Source organism: Bufo bufo, chromosome 4, assembly GCF_905171765.1.
Source record: "Bufo bufo chromosome 4, aBufBuf1.1, whole genome shotgun sequence".
Classification (NCBI taxonomy): domain Eukaryota; kingdom Metazoa; phylum Chordata; class Amphibia; order Anura; family Bufonidae; genus Bufo; species Bufo bufo.
Genome location: NC_053392.1, coordinates 39,164,719 through 39,185,652, shown reverse-complemented (window position 1 = coordinate 39,185,652; position 20,934 = coordinate 39,164,719). Strand labels below are relative to the sequence as shown.

Here is a 20,934-nt window from a genome sequence, read left to right as displayed (position 1 = left end):
TTCAGACCTGTAGGGTCCGTACAGTCAGGAAAGTCTTCAGACCTGTAGGGTCCGTACAGTCCGGAAAGTCTTCAGACCTGTAGGGTCCGTACAGTCAGGAAAGTCTTCAGACCTGTAGGGTCCGTACAGTCCGGAAAATCTTCAGACCTGTAGGGTCCATACAGTCCGGAAAATCTTCAGACCTGTAGGGTCCGTACAGTCCGGAAAGTCTTCAGACCTGTAGGGTCCGTACAGTCCAGAAAGTCTTCAGACCTGTAGGGTCCATACAGTCCGGAAAGTCTTCAGACCTGTAGGGTCCGTACAGTCCGGAAAGTCTTCAGACCTGTAGGGTCCGTACAGTCCGGAAAGTCTTCAGACCTGTAGGGTCCATACAGTCCGGAAAGTCTTCAGACCTGTACGGTCCGGAAAGTCTTCAGACCTGTAGGGTCCGGAAAGTCTTCAGACCTGTAGGGTCCATACAGTCCGGAAAGTCTTCAGACCTGTAGGGTCCCTACAGTCCGGAAAGTCTTCAGACCTGTAGGGTCCATACAGTCCGGAAAGTCTTCAGACCTGTAGGGTCCGTACAGTCAGGAAAGTCTTCAGACCTGTAGGGTCCGTACAGTCCGGAAAGTCTTCAGACCTGTAGGGTCCATACAGTCCGGAAAGTCTTCAGACCTGTAGGGTCCGTACAGTCAGGAAAGTCTTCAGACCTGTAGGGTCCGTACAGTCCGGAAAGTCTTCAGACCTGTAGGGTCCGTACAGTCAGGGAAGTCTTCAGACCTGTAGGGTCCGTACAGTCAGGAAAGTCTTCAGACCTGTAGGGTCCGTACAGTCCGGAAAGTCTTCAGACCTGTAGGGTCCGTACAGTCAGGAAAGTCTTCAGACCTGTAGGGTCCGTACAGTCCGGAAAATCTTCAGACCTGTAGGGTCCATACAGTCCGGAAAATCTTCAGACCTGTAGGGTCCATACAGTCCGGAAAGTCTTTAGACCTGTAGGGTCTGTACAGTCCGGAAAGTCTTCAGACCTGTAGGGTCCGTACAGTCCGGAAAATCTTCAGACCTGTAGGGTCCGTACAGTCAGGAAAGTCTTCAGACCTGTAGGGTCCATACAGTCCGGAAAATCTTCAGACCTGTAGGGTCCGTACAGTCCGGAAAGTCTTCAGACCTGTAGGGTCCGTACAGTCCAGAAAGTCTTCAGACCTGTAGGGTCCATACAGTCCGGAAAGTCTTCAGACCTGTAGGGTCCGTACAGTCCGGAAAGTCTTCAGACCTGTAGGGTCCGTACAGTCCGGAAAGTCTTCAGACCTGTAGGGTCCATACAGTCCGGAAAGTCTTCAGACCTGTAGGGTCCGTACAGTCAGGAAAGTCTTCAGACCTGTAGGGTCCGTACAGTCCGGAAAGTCTTCAGACCTGTAGGGTCCGTACAGTCCGGAAAGTCTTCAGACCTGTAGGGTCCATACAGTCCGGAAAGTCTTCAGACCTGTACGGTCCGGAAAGTCTTCAGACCTGTAGGGTCCGGAAAGTCTTCAGACCTGTAGGGTCCATACAGTCCGGAAAGTCTTCAGACCTGTAGGGTCCCTACAGTCCGGAAAGTCTTCAGACCTGTAGGGTCCATACAGTCCGGAAAGTCTTCAGACCTGTAGGGTCCGTACAGTCAGGAAAGTCTTCAGACCTGTAGGGTCCGTACAGTCCGGAAAGTCTTCAGACCTGTAGGGTCCATACAGTCCGGAAAGTCTTCAGACCTGTAGGGTCCGTACAGTCAGGAAAGTCTTCAGACCTGTAGGGTCCGTACAGTCCGGAAAGTCTTCAGACCTGTAGGGTCCGTACAGTCAGGGAAGTCTTCAGACCTGTAGGGTCCGTACAGTCAGGAAAGTCTTCAGACCTGTAGGGTCCGTACAGTCCGGAAAGTCTTCAGACCTGTAGGGTCCGTACAGTCAGGAAAGTCTTCAGACCTGTAGGGTCCGTACAGTCCGGAAAATCTTCAGACCTGTAGGGTCCATACAGTCCGGAAAATCTTCAGACCTGTAGGGTCCATACAGTCCGGAAAGTCTTTAGACCTGTAGGGTCTGTACAGTCCGGAAAGTCTTCAGACCTGTAGGGTCCGTACAGTCCGGAAAATCTTCAGACCTGTAGGGTCCGTACAGTCAGGAAAGTCTTCAGACCTGTAGGGTCTGTACAGTCCGGAAAATCTTCAGACCTGTAGGGTCCTTACAGTCTGGAAAGTCTTCAGACCTGTAGGGTCCATACAGTCAGGAAAGTCTTCAGACCTGTAGGGTCCATACAGTCCGGAAAGCCTTCAGACCTGTAGGGTCTGTACAGTCCGGAGAGCCTTCAGACCTGTAGGCTCCATACAGTCCGGAAAGCCTTCAGACCTGTAGGCTCCATACAGTCCGGAGAGCCTTCAGACCTGTAGGCTCCATACAGTCCGGAAAGCCTTCAGACCTGTAGGCTCCATACAGTCCGGAGAGCCTTCAGACCTGTAGGGTCCATACAGTCCGGAGAGCCTTCAGACCTGTAGGGTCCATACAGTCCGGAAAGTCTTCAGACCTGTAGGGTCCATACAGTCCAGAAAGTCTTCAGACCTGTAGGGTCCGTACAGTCCGGAAAGTCTTCAGACCTGTAGGGTCCATACAGTCCGGAAAGTCTTCAGACCTGTAGGGTCCGTACAGTCCGGAAAGTCTTCAGACCTGTAGGGTCTGTACAGTCCAGATTTTGTTTCATCGGTACCCATGATCCCTCACTGCTTCTTGCTTGTGGGCCAATGAGAAGGCTGCAACATCTCTGTCATAGCTCAGCAACATCCCTAGCAACCAATAGGAGAGTTGCCTACCCCTTACTATATAAGAACCTCCCCCGCAGTTCTGAGAGAGAGAGCAGTGACATCACTGTGCTCTGTGCTTTCATCCTTATCTAATACATTAGTTAGTTAGTTAGTTAGTTAGCTCATATATATATAATACAGATAGTTAGTGGGAGATAGTCAGTGTAGGTTAGTTAGTGATATAGTGTAGCTGATTCCAGTGCAGGGTGTTAGGTAGTGTGATAGGGATTACTGTTTCTCTGCTGTCCATACATACAGGCTACAGACATAGTGCTGTGATGTCACAATAATACTTAGTGCACCAATCAGTAATATCTACTCAGACCTGATAAAATGTGAAGTGGCATGTATTGCGCAAAAATATGCGCATCGTTAATTGACGATTTTTGCAGCTTGGAAAATGTAGCCAAAGTGACCCACGCCCGTACTGCGCACGCATTACGCGAAGATTACATTGCCGATTTTTGCAATCAAGAAAATAATAGCGAATATATGACGAATATTCCATAAAATATTAGTGAAATATCGCAAATTTGAATATTGCCCCTGCCGCTCATCACGGGTCATAATGTCTCTGTGATTGACTGACTGGGATGAGATATAGAGGCCACCCTGCGGCCAGGGCGGGCCCCTTCCTCCCTCTGGGCCCCTGTGCTGCTGAATAGGCCACATGAGTTCTACATCTTACCCTGGGTCATGGAGGGGGAGGTTAACTGCAGAATTGTGAATGCAGCTCTGGATGTGACTGATGAAGTCATCCGTACAAGACAAGTAAAGCTAAGGATTAACAGCATCAGGAGTTACTGCAATCCAGTGGACGTAAACAGAAGTATTATTCACTGACAGCCAGCAGAGATCTTCAGCAATGTAATACTGTATATATGAGGGCAGCAGCCTCACCCAGGCCCCGGTCCCTGAGGCGGAGGGTTGGGGGCCCAGAAGCTGAGTGTGGATCAGGGGCGCCAGGCGGCCGCCTATCTCCTGTCCGGGTTGTAGGAATTCTAGAGGAGCAGGATCATAGAGCTGTGCGGCTCGTCTGCTGCCCATATGGGAACCATTAGGGCCCGGACTGCAGGGCGAGAACATAATGGGGGTTGTCCTCCCATGTAACGAGCCGCAACGTCCACTCTCCTCACGACTCTCCCGGGTCTTAGTGTAATTGTACCGCAGGATATTTCGGTTTTTACTGCACCCCAAGGATCTGTAGGATGTAGCACATCGTGTTAACCCCCTGTGTGCCCTCCAATACTATGATAAATGAGAGTCCTCTTCCACTATGTAAGTCTCAGTATGTAACCTCTCACATGTCCAGCACATTCCTCTGAAATACTCTGTGCTGCTCAGTAAACGGCTCCCTTACCTATCAGTCTGTGATCTCCCGCAAGCTCTGCACTCTTCTCCTGAAATACTCTGTGCTGCTCAGTAAACTGCTCCTTTACCTATCAGTCTGTGATCTACCACAAGCTCTGCACACACTCTTCTCCTGAAATACTCTGTGCTGCTCAGTAAACTGCTCCTTTATCAGTCTGTGATATCCCGCAAGCTCTGCACACTCTTATCCTGAAATACTCTGTGCTGCTCAGTAAACTGCTCCTTTACCTATCAGTCTGTGATCTCCCGCAAGCTCTGCACACTCTCCTCCTGAAATACTCTGTGCTGCTCAGTAAACTGCTCCTTTACCTATCAGTCTGTGATCTACCACAAGCTCTGCACACACTCTTCTCCTGAAATACTCTGTGCTGCTCAGTAAACTGCTCCCTTACCTATTAGGCCTCCTGCACACAAACGTTTTTTTTCCTATTTACATTCTGTTTTTTGCGTTCCGTATACAGACCGTATACGGAACCATTCATTTCAATGGATCCGCAAAAAAAAACGGAAGGTACTCCGTATACCTTCCGTTTCCATATTTCCGTTCAAACATAGAACATGTCCTATTATTGCCTTCAAATCACGTTCCGTGGCTCCATTCAAGTCAATGGGTCCGCAAAAAAATGGATTGCAAGCGGAATGTATCCGTATGTCTTCCGTATCCATTCCGTTTTTACGGAACCATCTATTGAAAATTTTATGCCCAGCCCAATTTTTTTATGTACTTACTGTTTAAATATTATTGTATGCTTCCGTTTCCGTTTGTGATCCGCAAAAAAAAACGGAAACCAAATGGAAAAAAAAACGGTACGGCGAAACGGAAATACTACTGAAACAAAAAAATGGAAAAACGGATCAGTTTAAGGCTACTTTCACACTAGCGTTCTGCTGTCCGCTCGTGAGCTCCGTTTGAAGGGGCTCACGAGCGGAGCAGAACGCTTCCGTCCAGCCCTGATGCAGTCTGAATGGATGCGGATCCGCTCAGACTGCATCAGTCTGGCGGCGTTCAGCCTCCGCTCCGCTCGCCTCCGCACGGCCAGGCGGACAGCTGAACGCTGCTTGCAGCGTTCGGGTGTCTGCCTGGCCGTGCGGAGGCGAGCGGATCCGTCCAGACTTACAATGTAAGTCAATGGGAACGGATCCGCTTGAAGATGACACCATATGGCTCAATCTTCAAGCGGATCCGTCCCCCATTGACTTTACATTGAAAGTCTGGACGGATCCGCTCAGGCTAATTTCGCACTTAGAAATTTTTCTAAGTTATTAATGCTGACGGATCCGTACTGAACGGAGCCTCCGTCTGCATTAATATGATCGGATCCGTTCAGAACGGATCCGATCAAGCGCAAGTGTGAAAGTAGCCTAAAACGGATCGCAAAACCATGCGGTCGTGTGCAGGAGCCCTTAGGCCTATTGCACACGACCGTATGGCTTTTTCAGTTTTTTGCGGTCCGTTTTTCACGGATCCGTTGTTCCGTTTTTTGTTTCCGTTGTGTTTCCGTTTCTGTTCCGTTTTTCCGTTCCGTTTTTCCGTATGGCATATACAGTATACAGTAATTACATAGATGAAATTGGGCTGGGCATAACATTTTCAATAGATGGTTCAGCAAAAAACGGAACGGAAACGGAAGACATACGGATGCATTTCCGTATGTGTTCCGTTTTTTTTGCGGACCCATTGACTTGAATGGAGCCAAGCACTGTGATTTGCGGACAAGAATAGGACATGTTCTATCTTTTCACGGTACGGAAATACTGAAATACTGAAACGGAATGCACACGGAGACACTTCAGTATTTTTTGCTGAACCATTGAAATGAATGGTTCAGTATATGTTCCGCATACTGAACTACAAAAACGGCCAGTATACTGAACGCAAAATACTGTCGTGTGCATGAGCCCTTAGGCCTCATGCACACGACCGTTGTGTGCATCCGCGGCCGTTGTTCCGTTTTCCGTTTTTTTTCGCGGACCCATTGACTTTCAATAGGTCCGTGGAAAAATCGGAAAATGCACCGTTTGGCTTCCGCGTCCGTGATCCGTTTTTCCAGTCCGTGAAAAAAATATGACCTGTCCTATTTTTTTCACTGACAACGGTTCACGGACCCATTCAAGTGAATGGGTCCGTGAAAAATCACGGATGCACACAAGATAGTCATCCGTGTCCGTGATCCGTGTCCGTGATCCGTGTCCGTGATCCATGTCCGTTTTTCCTATCATTTTCAATGCAAACTTGACTTAGTTTTTTTTTTCACTTTTCATGTCCGTGGATCCTCCAAAAATCAAGGAAGACCCACGGAAGAAAAAACGGTCACAGATCACGGAACAACGGAAATCCGTTTTGCGGACCGCAAAAAAAAACGGTCGTGTGCATGAGGCCTCAGTCTGTGGTGTCTTACAAGCTCTGCACACTCTCCTGAAATACTCTGTGCTGCTCAGTAAATTGCTCCCTTACCTATCTGTTCTCCTTCCATCATGTAAGGGACTGCTCATTGCCGCCCCTGGCTCCTTCACTCTCACATGAGTTTTAACCACCTCCGGACCGCCTAACGCAGGATCGCGTTCCGGAGGTGGCAGCGCTGCGCACAGTCACGCATATACTCGTCATCTCGCAAGACGCGAGATTTCCTGTGAACGAGCGCACACAGGAACGGAAGGTAAGAGAGTTGATCTCCAGCCTGCCAGCGGCGATCGTTCGCTGGCAGGCTGGAGATGTGTTTTTTTTAACCCCTAACAGGTATATTAGACGCTGTTTTGATAACAGCGTCTAATATACCTGCTACCTGGTCCTCTGGTGGTCCCCTTTGTTTGGATCGACCACCAGAGGACACAGGTAGCTCAGTAAAGTAGCACCAAGCACCACTACACTACACTACACCCCCCCCCGTCACTTATTAACCCCTTATTAGCCCCTGATCACCCCATATAGACTCCCTGATCACCCCCCTGTCATTGATTACCCCCCTGTCATTGATCACCCCCCTGTAAAGCTCCATTCAGATGTCCGCATGATTTTTACGGATCCACTGATAGATGGATCGGATCAGCAAAACGCATACGGACGTCTGAATGAAGCCTTACAGGGGCGTGATCAATGACTGTGGTGATCACCCCATATAGACTCCCTGATCACCCCCCCTGTCATTGATCACCCCCCTGTCATTGATCACCCCCCTGTCATTGATCACCCCCTGTAAGGCTCCATTCAGACATTTTTTTGGCCCAAGTTAGCGGAATTATTATTTTTTTTTCTTACAAAGTCTCATATTCCACTAACTTGTGTCAAAAAATAAAATCTCACATGAACTCACCATACCCCTCACGGAATCCAAATGCGTAAAATTTTTTAGACATTTATATTCCAGACTTCTTCTCACGCTTTAGGGCCCCTAGAATGCCAGGGCAGTATAAATACCCCACATGTGACCCCATTTCGGAAAGAAGACACCCCCAGGTATTCCGTGAGGGGCATATTGAGTCCATGAAAGATTGAAATTTTTGTCCCAAGTTAGCGGAAAGGGAGACTTTGTGAGAAAAAAATAAAAAATATCAATTTCCGCTAACTTGTGCCAAAAAAAAAAAATTTCTATGAACTCACCATGCCCCTCATTGAATACCTTGGGGTGTCTTCTTTCCAAAATGGGGTCACATGTGGGGTATTTATACTGCCCTGGCATTCTAGGGGCCCCAAAGCGTGAGAAGAAGTCTGGGATCCAAATGTCTAAAAATGCCCTCCTAAAAGGAATTTGGGCACCTTTGCGCATCTAGGCTGCAAAAAAGTGTCACACATCTGGTATCGCCGTACTCAGGAGAAGTTGAGGAATGTGTTTTGGGGTGTCATTTTACATATACCCATGCTGGGTGAGAGAAATATCTTGGTCAAATGCCAACTTTGTATAAAAAAATGGGAAAAGTTGTCTTTTGCCAAGATATTTCTCTCACCCAGCATGGGTATATGTAAAATGACACCCCAAAACACATTCCCCAACTTCTCCTGAGTACAGCGATACCACATGTGCGACACTTTTTTGCAGCCTAGGTGGGCAAAGGGGCCCATATTCCAAAGAGCACCTTTCGGATTTCACAGGTCATTTACCTACTTACCACACATTAGGGCCCCTGGAAAATGCCAGGGCAGTATAACTACCCCACAAGTGACCCCATTTTGGAAAGAAGACACCCCAAGGTATTCCGTGAGGGGCATGGCGAGTTCCTAGAATTTTTTATTTTTTGTCACAAGTTAGTGGAAAATGATGATTTTTTTTTTTTTCATACAAAGTCTCATATTCCATTAACTTGTGACAAAAAATAAAAACTTCCATGAACTCACTATGCCCATCAGCGAATACCTTGGGGTCTCTTCTTTCCAAAATGGGGTCACTTGTGGGGTAGTTATACTGCCCTGGCATTCTAGGGGCCCAAATGTGTGGTAAGGAGTTTGAAATCAAATTCTGTAAAAAATGACCTGTGAAATCCGAAAGGTGCTCTTTGGAATATGGGCCCCTTTGCCCACCTAGGCTGCAAAAAAGTGTCACACATCTGGTATTGCCGTACTCAGGAGAAGTTGGGGAATGTGTTTTGGGGTGTCATTTTATATATACCCATGCTGGGTGAGAGAAATATCTTGGCAAAAGACAACTTTTCCCATTTTTTTATACAAAGTTGGCATTTGACCAAGATATTTATCTCACCCAGCATGGGTATATGTAAAAAGACACCCCAAAACACATTGCCCAACTTCTCCTGAATACAGAGATACCAGATGTGTGACACTTTTTTGCAGCCTAGGTGGGCAAAGGGGCCCATATTCCAAAGAGCACCTTTCGGATTTCACAGGTCATTTTTTACAGAATTTGATTTCAAACTCCTTACCACACATTTGGGCCCCTAGAATGCCAGGGCAGTATAACTACCCCACAAGTGACCCCATTTTGGAAAGAAGAGACCCCAAGGTATTTCGTGATGGGCATAGTGAGTTCATAGAACTTTTTATTTTTTGTCACAAGTTAGTGGAATATGAGACTTTGTAAGAAAAAAAAAAAAAAAATCATCATTTTCCGGTAACTTGTGACAAAAAATAAAAAGTTCTATGAACTCACTATGCCCTTCAGCGAATACCTTAGGGTGTGTACTTTCCGAAATGGGGTCATTTGTGGGGTGTTTGTACTGTCTGGCCATTGTAGAACCTCAGGAAACATGACAGGTGCTCAGAAAGTCAGAGCTGCTTCAAAAAGCGGAAATTCACATTTTTGTACCATAGTTTGTAAACGCTATAACTTTTACCCAAACCATTTTTTTTTTACCCAAACATTTTTTTTTATCAAAGACATGTAGAACAATAAATTTAGAGCAAAATTTATATATGGATCTCGTTTTTTTTGCAAAATTTTACAACTGAAAGTGAAAAATGTCATTTTTTTGCAAAAAAATCGTTAAATTTCGATTAATAACAAAAAAAGTAAAAATGTCAGCAGCAATGAAATACCACCAAATGAAAGCTCTATTAGTGAGAAGAAAAGGAGGTAAAATTCATTTGGGTGGTAAGTTGCATGACCGAGCAATAAACGGTGAAAGTAGTGTAGGTCAGAAGTGTAAAAAGTGGCCTGGTCTTTCAGGGTGTTTAAGCACTGGGGGCTGAGGTGGTTAATTGCTCACCATCTCTGCTTGCTTTCATTGCATGGAAACCTTCATAGCTAAATTCATAGGCTAAAAACTTGTAACACAGCTTCTGGGTTCGTTACAGTGTATCAGTCGGTAATTGTAGCCCTGGAGTCAGATTTGTGCGGATTCTGTGATTAGCTCACAGAGGCTTGTGTTCACTGACACATTGTAACAAAGTGCAGCTGTGTGAGCAGGATTAGGGCCGTCCAGGCGTCCAGCTTAAGGCCTCTTGCACACGACCGTATGTATTTTGCGGTCCGCAAAAAACAGATCCACAAAAAATACGGATGACGTCTGTGTGAACAGCTGGCTCCTAATAGAACAGTCCTATCCTTGTCCATAATGCGGACAATAATAGGACATGTTAAATTTTTTTGCGGAATGAAAATACGGAAACGGAATGCACATGGAGTACCTTCCGTTTTTTTTGCAGACCCATTGAAATGAATGGTTCCTTATTCGGTCCGCAAAAAAACGGAATGGACACGTGTGCAAGAGGCCTAACACTATGGCCTCATGCACATGACCGTTGTTTGGTTCCGCATCCGAGCCGCCGTTTTTGCGGCTCAGATGCGGACCCATTCACTTCAATGGGGCCGCAAAAGATGCGGACAGCACTCCGTGTGCTGTCCGCATCCGTTGCTCCGTTCCGTGGCCCCGCAAAAAAAAAATAGAACATGTCCTATTCTTGTCCGTTTTAGGCATTGTTACAACGGATCCGCAAAAAGAAATAAACGGATGGCATACGGATGTCATCCGTTTTTTCATGCGGATCCGCAATTTGAGGAACGCAAAACACATACGGTCATGTGCATGTAGCCTAAAACTGTGAACCACCTTAAATACTCTGCGCTTCTGTGAACACTCTGAGTATCCAGGTTCCAGGGTCCTTTTCAGAGCCCCTAACCCAGGAATGCTCTGTTTAGCATTATGTTAGGATTGTTTGACTGGTGAACGTGCGGAAAATGTAAACCTCGCAGCTCGCCCCCGTCCGGATGCCGATCTCCCTCTCCGATCTAGTGCTGAACATCACATGTGGGACTGACAGCTGCGGGCGCGTGTATGGCGGTCGCTTTTGTATCCGAGTTACAATCTGATAAACAGAGGAGGCGCCGCAGCTTCAGATAAACAAGTCGCCATCAGTTGTGCGGCGAGCGCTGTGCACTCACCATCCCCCATCCAGTATCATGGTAATCCGGCCACCCGGTCTGAGCACCCTTAGCACTGGTCTCGGCTGCGGCACCAACCATGGCATCTGCGGCCAGACTTCCCCAGCACCATGTTGGTTACACATGACTATATACACCAGGCACCATCATGCCTTACAGCAGTGGTCACCAACCGTTTTTGCACCGGGAACCAGTTTCATGTAAGACATTTTTCCCAAGGACCAGCGGGTGGTGTAGCGGAGGTTAATCACGCACATAACAAAATACAATATGGCCAACATTGCCAATAATAACACTTTAGAAAGGCAAATAATACCGCTACACCATGAGCCATTCATTAATAATCCCCCCCCCCAGTAGTTCTCTGTGTACATATAAAGCCCGTTAGTGGTGCCCTCTATGCATATAATGCCCCTAGAAGGTCCCTATTTACATATAATGCCCCCAGTAGTGCCCTCTTTACATATAATGCCCCCAGTAGTGCCCTCTTTACATATGAAAACCCCCAGAAGTGACCTCTTTACATATGAAAACCCCCAGAAGTGCCCTCTTTACATATAATGCCCCCCAGTAGCGCCCTCTTTACATATAATGCCCCCCAGTAGTGCCCTCTTTACATATAATGCCCCCCAGTAGTGCCCTCTTTACATATAATGCCCCTCAGTAGTGTCCTCTTTACATATAATGCCTCCCAGTAGTGCCCTCTTTACATATAATGCCCCCAGTAGTGTCCTCTTTACATATAATGCCCCCCAGTAGTGTCCTCTTTACATATAATGCCCCCAGTAGTGCCCTCTTTACATATAATACCCCCAGTAGTGCCCTCTTTACATATAATGCCCCCAGTAGTGTCCTCTTTACATATAATACCCCCAGTAGTGCGCTCTTTACATATAATGCCCCCCAGTAGTGCCCTCTTTACATATAATGCCCCCCAGTAGTGTCCTCTTTACATATAATACCCCCAGTAGTGCCCTCTTTACATATAATACCCCCAGTAGTGCCCTCTTTACATATAATGCCCCCAGTAGTGTCCTCTTTACATATAATACCCCCAGTAGTGCCCTCTTTACATATAATGCCCCCAGTAGTGTCCTCTTTACATATAATGCCCCCAGTAGTGCCCTCTTTACATATAATACCCCCAGTAGTGCCCTCTTTACATATAATGCCCCCAGTAGTGTCCTCTTTACATATAATACCCCCAGTAGTGCCCTCTTTACATATAATACCCCCAGTAGTGCCCTCTTTACATATAATGCCCCCAGTAGTGTCCTCTTTACATATAATACCCCCAGTAGTGCCCTCTTTACATATAATGCCCCCAGTAGTGTCCTCTTTACATATAATGCCCCTCAGTAGTGTCCTCTTTACATATAATGCCCCCCAGTAGTGCCCTCTTTTCATATAATGCCCCCCAGTAGTGCCCTCTTTACATATAATGCCCCCAGTAGTGTCCTCTTTACATATAATGCCCCTAGTAGTGCCCTCTTTTCATATAATGCCCCTAGTAGTGCCCTCTTTACATATAATGCCCCCCAGTAGTGCCCTCTTTACATAAAATATCCCTAGTAGTTCCCTCTTTACATAAACTGCCCCCCAGTTGGGGCCTCTTTTTATATAATTCCCCCCAGTAGTGCCCTCTTTACATATAATGCCCCTAGTAGTGCCCTCTTTACATAAACTCCCCCCCCCCATTAGTGGCCTCTTTACATATTATGCCCCTCAGTAGTGTCCTCTTTACATATAATGCCCCTCAGTAGTGTCCTCTTTACATATAATGCCCCCAGTAGTGCCCTCTTTACATATAATGCCCCTCAGTAGTGCCCTCTTTACATATAATGCCCCCAGTAGTGCCCTCTTTACATATAATGCCCCTCAGTAGTGTCCTCTTTACATATAATGCCCCCCAGTAGTGCCCTCTTTTCATATAATGCCCCCCAGTAGTGCCCTCTTTACATATAATGCCCCCAGTAGTGTCCTCTTTACATATAATGCCCCTAGTAGTGCCCTCTTTTCATATAATGCCCCTAGTAGTGCCCTCTTTACATATAATGCCCCCCAGTAGCGCCCTCTTTACATATAATGCCCCCCAGTAGTGCCCTCTTTACATATAATGCCCCCCAGTAGTGCCCTCTTTACATATAATGCCCCTCAGTAGTGTCCTCTTTACATATAATGCCTCCCAGTAGTGCCCTCTTTACATATAATGCCCCCAGTAGTGTCCTCTTTACATATAATGCCCCCCAGTAGTGTCCTCTTTACATATAATGCCCCCAGTAGTGCCCTCTTTACATATAATACCCCCAGTAGTGCCCTCTTTACATATAATGCCCCCAGTAGTGTCCTCTTTACATATAATACCCCCAGTAGTGCCCTCTTTACATATAATACCCCCAGTAGTGCCCTCTTTACATATAATGCCCCCAGTAGTGTCCTCTTTACATATAATACCCCCAGTAGTGCCCTCTTTACATATAATGCCCCCAGTAGTGTCCTCTTTACATATAATGCCCCCCAGTAGTGTCCTCTTTACATATAATGCCCCCAGTAGTGCCCTCTTTACATATAATACCCCCAGTAGTGCCCTCTTTACATATAATGCCCCCAGTAGTGTCCTCTTTACATATAATACCCCCAGTAGTGCCCTCTTTACATATAATACCCCCAGTAGTGCCCTCTTTACATATAATGCCCCCAGTAGTGTCCTCTTTACATATAATACCCCCAGTAGTGCCCTCTTTACATATAATGCCCCCAGTAGTGTCCTCTTTACATATAATGCCCCTCAGTAGTGTCCTCTTTACATATAATGCCCCCCAGTAGTGCCCTCTTTTCATATAATGCCCCCCAGTAGTGCCCTCTTTACATATAATGCCCCCAGTAGTGTCCTCTTTACATATAATGCCCCTAGTAGTGCCCTCTTTTCATATAATGCCCCTAGTAGTGCCCTCTTTACATATAATGCCCCCCAGTAGTGCCCTCTTTACATAAAATATCCCTAGTAGTTCCCTCTTTACATAAACTGCCCCCCAGTTGGGGCCTCTTTTTATATAATTCCCCCCAGTAGTGCCCTCTTTACATATAATGCCCCTAGTAGTGCCCTCTTTACATAAACTCCCCCCCCTCATTAGTGGCCTCTTTACATATTATGCCCCTCAGTAGTGTCCTCTTTACATATAATGCCCCTCAGTAGTGTCCTCTTTACATATAATGCCCCCAGTAGTGCCCTCTTTACATATAATGCCCCTCAGTAGTGCCCTCTTTACATATAATGCCCCCAGTAGTGCCCTCTTTACATATAATGCCCCTCAGTAGTGTCCTCTTTACATATAATGCCCCCCAGTAGTGTCCTCTTTACATATAATGCCCCCCAGTAGTGTCCTCTTTACATATAATGCCCCCAGTAGTGTCCTCTTTACATATAATGCCCCTAGTAGTGCCCTCTTTTCATATAATGCCCCCCAGTAGTGCCCTCTTTACATATAATGCCCCCAGTAGTGTCCTCTTTACATATAATGCCCCTAGTAGTGCCCTCTTTTCATATAATGCCCCTAGTAGTGCCCTCTTTACATATAATGCCCCCCAGTAGTGCCCTCTTTACATAAAATATCCCTAGTAGTTCCCTCTTTACATAAACTGCCCCCCAGTTGGGGCCTCTTTTTATATAATTCCCCCCAGTAGTGCCCTCTTTACATATAATGCCCCTAGTAGTGCCCTCTTTACATAAACTCCCCCCCCCCTCATTAGTGGCCTCTTTACATATTATGCCCCCAGTTGTGACCTATTTAAATATAGTCCCCCCTTCAGTGGTGGTCTCTTTAAATATAGCCTGCCCCCAGTAGTACCTCTTTACTAATAGTACCCCCAGTAGTACCTCTTTACTAATAGTACCCCCAGTAGTACCTCTTTACTAATAGTACCCCCAGTAGTACCTCTTTACTAATAGTACCCCCAGTAGTGCATCTTTACAAATAGTGAACCCAGTAGTGTACATAAACCAAATTTTAAAAAAAGAAGAAAATACTCTCCTCGCTCCTGCTGTCATTCTTTCACCCTGCATTACAGCATAGGCGTTCTGCGACGGGTCTCTGGTGGCAAACCCGTAGCTGGCAATGATGTCATCGCAACCTCCTGCACTTTAGCACTGCCTCATAGGCCTCAGGTCTAGCGGCCTTCAGCCTATGAGGCTAAACAGTGGGGCACAGGAACCAATAGTTCCCGTCCCCACCACTCAACAACGGTGCTCCCCGCGGACCAGTACCAGATGGTCCACACCCTGGTACTGGTCCGCGGTTCGGTGGTTGAGGACCGCTGCCTTACAGGATAGAGCACATAAGATGATGCAGTCACAGGATTTCTGCTTGAGGACCTGCATGGTCATGTGCACAGGCATTTGGCCACGGGTCCTTCTCCCCTATAACACAATGTAATACTGCACATAGTAAGTGGATTGTCCCAAGATTTCAACCTATTCCCTATTCTGTGGTCAGGCAGAAGCACCAAGAACTGGGACTCGATTGACACTATCATAGCCATTTCCTTCAACCTTCTTGTCTACAGAGTGAGCCCTCTGTGTGCTCCTGCCTGGCCCAGATGTCATATAGAGGTCACGCAGTAATGGCATATACCACATCCCTCACCCCCCCTTTCCCCCATCGGTGATCTTGGGGTCATTTAGTGGGTGCAAAAAGAGGTCCTAGGACTTTACTGTACTTGGATCCCCCTAAAACATCTCAAGTCCCTTGGGTCTCAGACCATAACTAGTCAGAGGTTCCTAGCCGGTTCTTTCTGTGGAATTTTCAAAATTATTATTTTTTATTTTTTTGGGGGGGGGGGGGTACAGGATGAGGGCTCTGTTAATACTTAGTCTCAGTCACGGGTGCACAAGAAGGGGATCGAACCTGACCCTCATTAATCGTCATTAATAAACATAACACAACTCTGCTCCTAAGCGGCCGATGGAAAGCGTTGGCACGCCCCTTCTAGACACCGGTAACGAGCTGGTACATTTCCAGTCAGGAACGTATTCCTTTGATTAAAAAGTCTTCACGTTATACATTAAAGGGCAATTATGGAACAGTGATCTGAAACACCTGCCCATAATGCGTCACTCGGGGTCTGCTCACAATTATACCAATGACATCATCTGCCAAAAAATATTTCTTGTGCATCACATCAGTGCCCTGCACCAAAGAGGCCGAGGACTCTGCACAGAGAAGGATCCAGTTCACTATTCCCAGAGTTCTCAGCCTGTTTGGTGCACGGCACTGATGCAGAGCTCTAGAATCAAAATCATTTGATTTTAAGGCAGTGGGGCTCCCAACTGGCATTTATGGGTTACTAAGTCCGAGGGGGTCTAAGGAGCCACCAGGTCTATCATAGGTGAAAGCCTAGAAGGTTGTGCCAGAGGCATGGACCAATCGATTGCCTGGCAGCATAACACTGACAGGCAATAATTCTTTTAAATATATTAAGTACACCACAGCATTAAAAAGTCTAATAAAAATCTAAGAAAATGTAAGATCAGATCAGTAAAGTTTAATAAAAAAAAAAATTTATGGAAAAAATATTCTATATTCTACTCATAACACATATGAAAAAGCAAACTATTATCTAAAACGCATTGTTTTTGATGCTTATATAAAAGAAATGTGGATCTGCTGTGTTTTTCTAAATTTTTTCCATAAAAAAGAATAATAAAAAACAATGAATTAGCAAAAAAAAAAAATACAATTTCCCCTCACAGTTATGTCGATGAGAAATATAAAAAGTTAGGATCTCAGAATGCAGCAATACAAAAATGATTCCATTTCTTCCAATTGGCTGTGAGGGTGCTCTGCTTTACCTATTGGTGGGAGTTCCATGAATGTCCCCCTTGTAGAGTATCTGCCTATATGGCCATTACGTGGGATATTTCACAAAGCAAACACTAAACCTTAATCGGGGACCTGAATGTTGGTGGGCAACACTGGACTTTGGGCTCAGGATTATTTTCTCAGGTGGGCCACTCTTCATAGATTCGCCCGGACTCGCGTTCCTTCAGAATAATTACTTGTTATCCTGTCAGAACCTGGCAGCAAGAAAGACTTTATGATATCCCCTGTATGATCCCTGTGAGGTGGTGAAATGTAAGATGATGCCAGCCAACACCGAGTCTGGTGCCAGGATATGTGCCCGTGAGTGTGGACCTCCATCAGAAGAACCCAACCAGACGGATAGTAATCAGACATTATAATCAAGCATAAATGAAGTGATGGAATGGACTTTGAGGGGGTGCAAGTATTTTAAAATTTGTAATAGACCAAAATGGTCATTGGTGGCCACCAGAGGTGCTCTCCGATGTGCATCCATCCTTGGTATTAGTCAGTAGTCCACACAAAACAATAGAGAGAAGACACATTGATTTATGAGCCTCAGATTTTCTGGAGAAGTTTGTATAATGAGGAACTGCAGATCATTGGGGTTTTCTACCTACCCAATACTTCATACTTACCAAACTCTCTGTTGGTAAATTTGGGACATTTAAGCTCTCATCTGGGCATAACCTACCCGGTAACATCCACTGAGGGGAAAGGGGGGAAGCCAAATTTGCCGAGATTGTCTTTGACAATTCCAGGCAATCCTGGCAGATTTGGGACGGTTGACAACTGTTCCCCTCTCCCCAGCAAACACATTAGGTACATATACAGTTTATTGTCCAGGGTGGTGAGGGGTGCAGTGCATGGTGATCTCAATGACACCATCATTTCATAACGAAGGTTCTCCAGGTTCTAGCAAATGAATTGAATGACTTGAGGATCCTCTAAGGGGCTTAGGCTGACACAACAGTGGACCCTATAGGTCCAGCAGAAGACAGCTCCTTTTGGAAGTGCCTTCAGAGCTATCACTTAACACCAGGGTCTATTTATATCAATCCCTTCAGTTCACCAGTTGGGTACCACCCCAGTTTTTACCATACCCACTAATTTTCCCATATCGTCCGCAAAAGGGAAGATCCCCCAGGTTCCTAGAAGAGATGGCTTCCTATAGATTGGTCTAGAATAAATTAGAGACAAAAAGAATGGCGAGAGGTAGGAGGGAGCAAGGGCTAGGCATTTCTAAGAATCCTTGGTGGCTTAATGATAGCTTCATATCTGCTAAAAATGGTTCCTGTTCCGCAACTATCTCCAGCCATAACAACAAAAAGGGTTCATCACACAACTAATATTGCATTTCTGAGCAAAGCTGTATAAATCTGTTATGGTTCCAGGGTAACTTTCCTATTCTAGTAAGTTGTCAGTAGAAAATGGAAATCTCCCAGTCCAAGCAGAAAGATGCTCCTTTGAATGAAGGTCCTATGGCTTTTGGGCTCTACGATTCTGCACTGAAATCCAAATCCCCTACCTAAAGCCACCACTAGGGGGAGCTCACTGCATACTGTTGAGTATTGATTTGCAAAGCTCATGAGCTCCCCCCTTTGATGACTGCCAGTATGGCATGTTTTAAATCTATGCCTAGAGAGGGGATTTGGGGCTTTGCAACAGAAAAGTGATGCGACGTCCAGTGTAAAGAGAGATTATGAATGGACATTCCAAGCAAATTGGGACCCATCTCCAAGATTGGTTGATTGCAGAAAATCAACATGTGATTCCTCTACAAGAACTGTGATGGATCTAAGAAACATCTAACTGACGTAAAAGATGTCCCAGCACCTCAGCTTCAATTTTCATGAGCAGTCGATCCCACCAAAATTTTTAGATTTTTTAAAAATGCTTTTTTATTTTTATAATCTTTCCAGAGAAGACTAATCAGATTCTAACGAATTCTTTCTTGTTTTTACAGGTTCTGGACGTATCTGGATGGACGATGTTTCCTGCAAAGGAACTGAAGAGTCCCTTCTACAGTGCATGTTCTCCACTTGGGGCAAGACTAACTGCGGCCATGCTGAAGATGCCGGTGTGACCTGTATCAAACAGTGAGCTGAGAGCAGAAGACACTGGAACGTTCGTCATGAAGATGTTCGATCCAACCCCCACGTAGAGGGTTACGACATCTTATGTTCTGTGTCGTGACCTAAGCATCACGGAGAGACCTTTCTAGACGATTGGATGAGACTTTGCATCTTCATTGTCTTCAGGCTCGTAAGGAAGGAAACTAAGACGTTCGCGCTTCCAATTCCATTTATTGCAGTTGTTTATGAAGCGAAAGAAATATTCAGAGGGGGCACATTATTATTATGTGGGAACACCATGACCCGGCCAGTGGCTCCACAATTTGGAGTGGTGTCTCCAGATTTATTATAGTGGTAGCTGCCGAGTTCTAATTAGGCACAAGTGGAGGCTGAGATTCAGCCCCGACAATTTGCCCCTTGTATATTGAGCAACTTTCATAAAGTTTTACCAAAAAAATCTTTCTGAGCAGATATTTACGTTACTCATCGATGAAAGTTTCTTTTATGTTGCGCTTTTGTCTTTTTTTGAATTCATGTATTTGAAACTAATGGAAAACTAAGAAATAGCACGACTATAGTAGCTCAGGCAGGAAAGACCATATGGCCGAAAAGGGCTAAAAGGACGGCGGCCATATTGTCATGGTACGGCTTTTAACAAACTTTTTTTACTTCCGTAGCCGGTGCAGAGGGAAGATGTTGCTGAGCCACGCCGAGACTATATACTGAGGAATACGCAGTGATAATGTGATTATATGGTACAAAGTAAAGATAATGTTTTTATGAAGCTCGAGTCCTGTCATGATTCAGAGGGGGCTGGTGTATCTCAGCCACATGAAATACAACCCCTGGTAAAATGTCACTGAATATTTGTCAAATTTTCTGAAGCAGATGGTAGTGAAAAGTACCCTTTACTGCCCTAGACTACCATGGATTCTTACATTATCCCTTTCCCTGCCCTATACCGCAAGGGATACTATAAATAACCACCACACTGCCCTAGACCACCAAGTATACTAACAATAACTCCCTCGTTGCCGCAGACCACCAGGCCTCCAGACATTAGTGTCCCAGACTACTAGGGATACTGATCTTAAACTCTTCACTGTCCTAGACCACCAAGTATACAGACATTCGTGTCCCAGACTACTAGGGATACTGATCTTAAACTTATCACTGTCCTAGACCACCAAGTATACAGACATTAGTGTCCCAGACTACTAGGGATACTGATCTTAAACTCTTCACTGTCCTAGACCACCAAGTATACAGACATTAGTGTCCCAGACTACTAGGGATACTGATCTTAAACTCTTCACTGTCCTAGACCACCAAGTATACAGACATTAGTGTCCCAGACTACTAGGGATACTGATCTTAAACTCTTCACTGTCCTAGACCACCAAGTATACAGACATTAGTGTCCCAGACTACTATGGATACTGATCTTAAACTCTTCACTGTCCTAGACCACCAAGTATACAGACATTAGTGTCCCAGACTACTAGGGATACTGATATTAAACTCTTCACTGTCCTAGACCACCAAGTATACAGACATTAGTGTCCCAGACTACTAGGGATATTGATCTTAAACTGTTCACTGTCCTAGACCACCAAGTATACAGACATTAGTGTCCCAGACTACTAGGGATACTGATCTTAAACTCTTCACTGTCCTAGACCACCAAGTATACAGACATTAGTGTCCCAGACTACTAGGGATACTGATCTTAAACTCTTCACTGTCCTAGACCACCAAGTATACAGACATTAGTGTCCCAGACTACTAGGGATACTGATATTAAACTCTTCACTGTCCTAGACCACCAAGTATACAGACATTAGTGTCCCAGACTACTAGGGATACTGATATTAAACTCTTCACTGTCCTAGACCACCAAGTATACAGACATTAGTGTCCCAGACTACTAGGGATACTGATCTTAAACTCTTCACTGTCCTAGACCACCAAGTATACAGACATTAGTGTCCCAGACTACT

General features: G+C 45.6%; 1 protein-coding gene across 1 annotated transcript in view; it reads left to right on the top strand.

Annotated features, from left to right (window-relative positions):
• Positions 1 to 19,722, top strand: part of SCARA5 (scavenger receptor class A member 5) — a 271,534-nt gene extending 251,812 nt beyond the window's left edge. The window contains exon 9 of the mRNA XM_040427109.1: positions 18,826 to 19,722. Within this exon, the coding sequence (XP_040283043.1) occupies positions 18,826 to 18,962 (137 nt within the window). The 3' untranslated portion in view covers positions 18,963 to 19,722. The remainder of the gene's footprint in view (positions 1 to 18,825) is intronic.
• Positions 19,723 to 20,934: the final 1,212 nt, after the last annotated feature.